At 46.9% G+C, this 7,946-nt stretch overlaps 1 protein-coding gene across 2 annotated transcripts; it reads left to right on the top strand.

The window, feature by feature from the left end:
• Positions 1 to 1,992: 1,992 nt before the first annotated feature.
• psmd14 (proteasome 26S subunit, non-ATPase 14) lies at positions 1,993 to 7,108 on the top strand. Of its 2 annotated transcripts, none has more exons than XM_017438703.3 (11): positions 1,993 to 2,117; positions 2,772 to 2,827; positions 2,988 to 3,059; positions 3,142 to 3,261; positions 3,686 to 3,756; positions 3,875 to 4,025; positions 4,100 to 4,207; positions 4,415 to 4,489; positions 6,422 to 6,547; positions 6,815 to 6,877; positions 6,948 to 7,108. In XM_017438703.3, the coding sequence occupies exons 2-11, from the start codon at positions 2,780 to 2,782 to the stop codon at positions 7,044 to 7,046; spliced, it is 933 nt and encodes a 310-aa protein (XP_017294192.1). In that variant the 5' UTR covers positions 1,993 to 2,117; positions 2,772 to 2,779; the 3' UTR covers positions 7,047 to 7,108. The 2 variants fall into 2 exon arrangements, with proteins under 2 accessions (XP_017294192.1, XP_017294191.1); XM_017438702.3 differs by having other exon boundaries at positions 1,998 to 2,117; positions 2,744 to 2,827.
• Positions 7,109 to 7,946: the final 838 nt, after the last annotated feature.

Genomic DNA, 7,946 nt, shown 5'->3' with positions numbered 1-7,946 from the left:
GTAAAACCAACAACCATTTCCTGTTTTAAGTTAGATTAGCTGCGTCGGCCATCTTGAATCGACCTGATTCCAACAGTTGATCATTTGCAGACGTTCATCTGCTGATTAATTCCTGTGGGTTTCATCAGAACCCGTCCTGTGGATCCTGAGATATTTTGCTAACAGACGACACAGACACAGGCGGTTACATGATCGCCTGCCCTCCACGCTCAAACAGGAAGTCTATGGTTCACCTAATGACTCTGTTTGTGCGTCTTTATTTAAACGCTTATTAGCGTTCAGAAAGGAAATCGATGGCCAGAACCACAGGAACCACAGCTGAAATGGGATAAAATAGGTTTTAGCTGCTGTGGCTGGACCAGCAGCCGAAACCTAAGAGCTAAAAGAGAAACTTTCTGAAAATCCTGCAGAACATTTGTCATCACCGGATCTTCATTAAAGCCGCTTAAATCTGTCTGAAAATATGCAGCAAAACTCAAGGGATGAGCCGGTGTCAGACAGAACCGGTCTTAAATCGGGTTTTGCCTGCCTGTCTGTTAGCAAAATATCTCATCAATATCTCTGCCCCCACCACTGATTTACTTTTAGTGTCAATCCGATTAAAGATGGCCACCACAGCCAGCTGGACAGGACACAAAAAAGACCCGACGAAGGTTTCAGCCTGAGGATGACTCCGGTCTGACCCGTCAGTCGGATTTACAACAACGTTGGTTTTATCAGACTTCAGCGCTCGTGTTTCAAAATAAAAGCGTCTTCTTTCTACTTGGAGCGAAGTAAAATTAAAGGTTCTCATAAAGCGAGGCGGAACGTGTGACCAGCTGCCGGCGGGCAGGTGTGTTCCCCTGCAGGAACAGGAAGTGACTGTTAACGGGCCGATCAGCTGATTAAAGCCTGCAGGTGGAAGCTCTTTGTTTACATTGAGCGCGTACCCGCAGAGCTGCAGAAAACCGTGAGGGCGGGGGTGACTCTCAGCTACTACCCCGCCAGATACCTGTGAAATTAACTGACATGTTTCTGATCGCTAAGGTTGATTAGCTGCGGCGGCCATCTTGAATCAGGTCGAAACATTAATCAGCCGCAGACGTTCATCTTGAAAGTTTCAGTAGAATCCGTCGGCCGATTCGTCAGATATTTTGCTAACAGAGAGACAAACGAACACACACAGAGGCAGTTACATGATCACCCGCCTTCCGTGGCGGATAACCAGCGAGGTCATCAGAAAAACAACAAACCTCAAGTTTTATCTTTATCGTCTTTAACGCCTCCTAAGACAAAAACAGCAATAAAAGATTATAAATGTATCTTTTTAGTTACTTTATTTTTGTAACTAAAAGTATTTTAAAAATCAGGAATTTATTATTTTTTGTCTAAACACAAACGTGCAGCTGTATTAGAAAAAACAAGCAATAAAAGTTCAGTTTGACAGCCTTTCCTGATCATAAAAATGCTCTTAGTTATTTTTAGCTTCTGTTTTAACGACAATAAAATATTCAGTTTAGCTCCGATACGGCTTCGTTATTCATGCCACCAAAAATAAAACAAGCAGCAAATTATTTAAGTAAAGGCAGAGCTAATTATATATGTTTTTTAATTGATTTTTATGTTGGTATTGACTGACATGGAAACAGTATTTAGTCGGCGGTGGGGCCAACAACAACAAATCGTATTTTTATTTTCATTATAGCTTAAACTTTTGATTTTTTTAAATTATATTTTATATATTATTAAGATAACTGTAAAAAGCAATAAACTTACTTTAAATATGTGTAATTATGGTGTTTTGATATGTCAGATCACTCAAACCTTATCAAAATACATTTTAACTAATCTGTCAATCAGCGCAGAATTGCAGTTCCCCTTTACTAAACCCTGATTATTTTTAAAAAAACAAAACTTTAATTTTATCTTTATCTACAGATAAATCTGATTTACTTCATTCTATTCAAGGATATGGCGCCCCCTGGTGTCTCGTTTCCGCAACAGTCGGCTGGATCGTGACGTCATACTTGCGCCGGAAGTTGTTGCTTTAAACAGAAGGCGATTCTGGCTGATTCATTGTAGCATCCTGCACGCAGAAAAACCCTCATCATCTAACCCCACTGAAGATTTGACAGCCGGTGAGAAAAGATATGTGTTTAAGACAAACAGAAGCTTTTATCAAATACGGTTTGATTAAATTAGAAAGGAAAAAAACATTTTTTATTTGTGTCACAGAGAGATGCTAAGTTAGCATTAGCATGTTATCGGTTGTGACTCCACAAACCGAGTGATGTTAAAACTATAAACATTAAAAATTCAACCTTTCATTTGGACTTTATAGTGACTGAAATTGAAAATTAAAGGGAGTTTATGAAGTAGGTGATATTAAATGATGCATTTAGCTTCGGTGGCTGTGATAAAATGAGCTTTAAGGTTAGCTAGCTTCGGGAACTGTTAGTCTTAGCTTTGTTTTGAATCGAGACAAAATAGATTTAAATGTTGTTAAAAGCTTAAATAATCAGATTTCACCTAATCATATGAACCCTTAAACTAAAGTGAAGCTTCTTTTAGGCCAACAGGATAATCCTAAACAGCAAAGTGGAATAAAAATCACAACAATCATTTTATTTTAGCTTTAATCTGAAATAAAAACCTGTTTGTTTTCTGTTCAGTCATATATCTCTGTTTTTATCAAAGGTTACGACACAACTATAAGTCCGAACATGATTAGATTCTCGTGGTTTTTATTTTCCTCTTCGTTCAGGACTTTAATGATAAGAACTTGTTGGTAGATCTCAGAATGGACCGACTCCTGAGGCTTGGAGGTGGGATGCCAGGACTTGGACAGGTAAATGTTAGGTTTATTTATTAAATTTTTTCAAAGATAAGCTGAGGGGAAGTGTGTTGTTAAGCAGTTTATAGCTAGTCAAATTCATTTATTTACTTATTAATTACTTATGAAGTTGTAACTAAAAGGATGGTTTGATGAGGGTTCTTTGACTCCTCAGGGACCCCCCACAGACGCCCCGGCTGTGGACACGGCGGAGCAGGTCTACATCTCCTCCCTGGCCCTGCTGAAGGTAACCGCTCGCCGTCGGGACGGAGAGCGTCTGAGTCGGGACGGGTTTGGACTCTCACGCCTGTTTCTGCTCTTACTGTCAGATGCTGAAGCACGGCCGAGCCGGCGTCCCGATGGAGGTCATGGGTCTGATGCTCGGGGAGTTTGTGGACGACTACACGGTGCGGGTGATCGACGTGTTTGCCATGCCGCAGTCAGGAACGGTTTGTACCAACGTCACGATTCCTATTTCAGTTTATCCATGAAGCGCCGAGTCAGGGATCTGGAACGTTCACAAACTTTTATAGAAGACAGTTAGGAGGCAGCAGAACGAGTTAAATCTTCACCTCGTCTCAGTGTCCCATCCTGAGCAGCACATAGGGGACAGTGGGACGCAAAACCCTCCAGCAGAACCAGAACCAAGCTGAGGACGGGAAAGAGACAAACACAGAAGGACTGGTCCAGGTGGAGTTTCTACTGGAAGAAAGACAAAGAAACTTATGTTAGACAGCAGCAGAATCAACCCAAACTCTTTCTAATTGTTTCTAAATTATTTCTTGAAGTCTGCTGTCATCAGGATGACTCACAGCAGATTGTTCTGGTTATATTTGAACAGAAACGAGGATAAAATGAGTTTTTCTCTGGCAGGGAGTGAGCGTGGAGGCCGTGGACCCCGTCTTCCAGGCCAAGATGTTGGACATGCTGAAGCAGACCGGAAGGTTAAAAAACTTTAAATCTAAAAACATCGTCTGAATGAACCTCAGCCGTACGGATGCAGGCGGCGTCTGGGCGGCGTCTGGACAGCTCCGTGTTTGACTCGAAGCGTTTTGTCTCCAGGCCGGAGATGGTGGTGGGCTGGTACCACAGCCACCCCGGCTTCGGCTGCTGGCTGTCGGGCGTGGACATCAACACGCAGCAGAGCTTCGAGGCGCTGTCGGAGCGCGCCGTGGCCGTGGTGGTCGACCCGATTCAGAGCGTCAAAGGCAAGGTGAGGATCCGGGCCGGGGGGGGGGACCTTTCGGGTCGGTTCCTGTTTGTTGAGGCGTTTCTCTTTGTGCTCAGGTCGTCATCGACGCCTTCAGGTTGATCAACGCCAACATGATGGTGTTGGGTCACGAACCGAGACAGACCACGTCCAACCTGGGTCACCTGAACAAACCCTCCATCCAGGTGAGCTCCGGCGCCGGCGCTCCACACAACCTGTGGGTCATCAAAAAATATCAGATTTTTTTTTAATTTCCACAACAAACATATTTTATGGTTCTATTTTCACTGATGTTCAGCTTTAAGCTTCAGCTTCAGCTCGTGTTTCAGCTGTTCACTGAAAAGAAGCCGAAGTTTTTCTCTGACTCGTCGAGTTTCTGCCGATTCTTTCAGGCTCTGATCCACGGACTGAACCGACATTATTACTCCATCACCATCAACTACAGGAAGAACGAACTGGAGCAGAAGGTGCGACTCGGTGCTTCGGTGGTCTGTAGGACGCGATGATGAGGTGTCTCTGTCTCTCATGTCTCTGATGTCTCTGGTGTCTCTGGTGCCTCTGGTGTCTCTCATGTCTCTGTCTCTGGTGTCTNGTCTCTCCTGTCTCTGGTGTCTCTCATGTCTCTCCTGTCTCTGGTGTCTCTCATGTCTCTGGTGTCTCTCCTGTCTCTGGTGTCTCTCATGTCTCTCCTGTCTCTGGTGTCTCTCATGTCTCTGGTGTCTCTCCTGTCTCTGGTGTCTCTCATGTCTCTCCTGTCTCTGGTGTCTCTCATGTCTCTGGTGTCTCTCCTGTCTCTGGTGTCTCTCATGTCTCTCCTGTCTCTGGTGTCTCTCATGTCTCTGGTGTCTCTCCTGTCTCTGGTGTCTCTCATGTCTCTCCTGTCTCTGGTGTCTCTCATGTCTCTGGTGTCTCTCCTGTCTCTGGTGTCTCTCATGTCTCTCCTGTCTCTGGTGTCTCTCATGTCTCTGGTGTCTCTCCTGTCTCTGGTGTCTCTCATGTCTCTCCTGTCTCTGGTGTCTCTCATGTCTCTGGTGTCTCTCCTGTCTCTGGTGTCTCTCATGTCTCTCCTGTCTCTGGTGTCTCTCATGTCTCTGGTGTCTCTCCTGTCTCTGGTGTCTCTCATGTCTCTCCTGTCTCTGGTGTCTCTCATGTCTCTGGTGTCTCTCCTGTCTCTGGTGTCTCTCATGTCTCTCCTGTCTCTGGTGTCTCTCATGTCTCTGGTGTCTCTCCTGTCTCTGGTGTCTCTCATGTCTCTCCTGTCTCTGGTGTCTCTCATGTCTCTGGTGTCTCTCCTGTCTCTGGTGTCTCTCATGTCTCTCCTGTCTCTGGTGTCTCTCATGTCTCTGGTGTCTCTCCTGTCTCTGGTGTCTCTCATGTCTCTCCTGTCTCTGGTGTCTCTCATGTCTCTGGTGTCTCTCCTGTCTCTGGTGTCTCTCATGTCTCTCCTGTCTCTGGTGTCTCTCATGTCTCTGGTGTCTCTCCTGTCTCTGGTGTCTCTCATGTCTCTCCTGTCTCTGGTGTCTCTCATGTCTCTGGTGTCTCTCCTGTCTCTGGTGTCTCTCATGTCTCTCCTGTCTCTGGTGTCTCTCATGTCTCTGGTGTCTCTCCTGTCTCTGGTGTCTCTCATGTCTCTCCTGTCTCTGGTGTCTCTCATGTCTCTGGTGTCTCTCCTGTCTCTGGTGTCTCTCATGTCTCTCCTGTCTCTGGTGTCTCTCATGTCTCTGGTGTCTCTCCTGTCTCTGGTGTCTCTCATGTCTCTCCTGTCTCTGGTGTCTCTCATGTCTCTGGTGTCTCTCCTGTCTCTGGTGTCTCTCATGTCTCTCCTGTCTCTGGTGTCTCTCATGTCTCTGGTGTCTCTCCTGTCTCTGGTGTCTCTCATGTCTCTCCTGTCTCTGGTGTCTCTCATGTCTCTGGTGTCTCTCCTGTCTCTGGTGTCTCTCATGTCTCTCCTGTCTCTGGTGTCTCTCATGTCTCTGGTGTCTCTCCTGTCTCTGGTGTCTCTCATGTCTCTCCTGTCTCTGGTGTCTCTCATGTCTCTGGTGTCTCTCCTGTCTCTGGTGTCTCTCATGTCTCTCCTGTCTCTGGTGTCTCTCATGTCTCTGGTGTCTCTCCTGTCTCTGGTGTCTCTCATGTCTCTCCTGTCTCTGGTGTCTCTCATGTCTCTGGTGTCTCTCCTGTCTCTGGTGTCTCTCATGTCTCTCCTGTCTCTGGTGTCTCTCATGTCTCTGGTGTCTCTCCTGTCTCTGGTGTCTCTCATGTCTCTCCTGTCTCTGGTGTCTCTCATGTCTCTGGTGTCTCTCCTGTCTCTGGTGTCTCTCATGTCTCTCCTGTCTCTGGTGTCTCTCATGTCTCTGGTGTCTCTCCTGTCTCTGGTGTCTCTCATGTCTCTGGTGCCTCAGATGCTGCTGAACCTCCATAAGAAGAGCTGGATGGAGGGTCTGACTCTGCAGGACTACAGCGAACACTGTAAGCTCAACGAGACGATCGTCAAGGAGATGCTGGAGCTCGCCAAGAACTACAACAAGGTGAACGCCGCGGCGTGCCGCCGGCTTGCTAACGAGGCCGAGTAACGAGATCGGCTCGTTTCAGAGGACAGATTATTTATTTATCACCAGAATTTAGGATTAAATTAGGATTTCATCTTAAATATCATCAGAAAGGAACATTTTAAACCTCGACAGTTTTTATCATCTGTAAACAGATTAAATTCGGCTGAAAGGTTCAGATTTTCTTTGAGGCACAAAGAAGCGGGATCACTGACGGTTCTCCCGGTTCTCCTGGTTCTCCATCAGGCCGTGGAGGAGGAGGACAAAATGACCCCGGAGCAGCTCGCCATCAAGAACGTCGGGAAGCAGGTTCGGATCTCGTTTTCGTCGGAGCAGTCGGCGTTCCCGGCTCCTTTTTAACATCTCCTCTTTTTCCCAGGATCCCAAGAGACACCTGGAGGAACACGTGGACGTTCTAATGACATCCAACATCGTTCAGTGCCTCGCCGCCATGTTGGACACGGTGGTTTTCCAGTGAGCCGCTCCGCCTGTAGAACTCTTCAGACCTTTTGTATAAAATAAATAAATAAATGTATGGAATGAGATGTTTGGTGGATTTATTTTCAGGACGCTGTTTTCGCTTTTAGCCACCAGGGGGGGGGCGGAGTCACTCGCTTCAGGCGCCAAACGATGAAAAAGGAGATTTATTTTGGAAAACTCAGAAAAACTTTATTAATCCTCAGAGAAGAAACGTTTGTTTCAGCGTCCGGCGAGTGAATTAAATCATTTTAGAAAGCAGACGTGTCAGATGGTTGTGGAGCAGTTTGGGCCACTCCTCTTTCCAGCGTTTCTGCTCAGCTGTCAGGTTCTGGACTCTGACCAGGCCGCTGCAGAACCTCGGCTCAAATCGCTCGTCTGTCTTCCCCATGAAGGCTGCGAACCGTCTCCGGTGTCGTTCTGATCGGGTTCAAAAACTGAATGTCTTCTGATGAAGACGAGGGTCAGGGGTCAGTCTTCGCCCCGAGTCTCCGGCCCGGCTCTGGGTTTACCGGTCCGTCCAGGTTCCTCCGGACAGAACCGGAAGAACGAGACGCGGCTGAAGGAACCGTCGCCTGGAGGGCCTCCGGGTTCGGACCTTATTATTAACAGGGTAGAAGGTTGATGGGACTGGAGCCAACCTCCCAGGAGGGGGACGCAGGAGGAAATGCGACCCCAGGTTCATCAGATGGACAGAGGAGAGCTCAGAGGTCAAAGGTCGTCATGTTCTGATCACATTTTGAATCCTAATGATGGAGGAAGACCCAGGAGGCTCCACTGCTGACAGATAAACAGAACCAGAACCAAAGGTTCTGATGAGGTGTGGAGGAGGACCATCAGGTTTCTTCCTCCTCGTTCCTGACCAGCAGCTCTGCCTCTGAGGAGGAACCAGTTCTTCTCC

This window comes from Kryptolebias marmoratus, linkage group LG15 (genome assembly GCF_001649575.2).
Source record: "Kryptolebias marmoratus isolate JLee-2015 linkage group LG15, ASM164957v2, whole genome shotgun sequence".
Lineage (NCBI taxonomy): Eukaryota > Metazoa > Chordata > Actinopteri > Cyprinodontiformes > Rivulidae > Kryptolebias > Kryptolebias marmoratus.
Note: the sequence above shows the minus strand (reverse complement) of the source record. Positions and strands in the feature narration are given on the sequence as shown.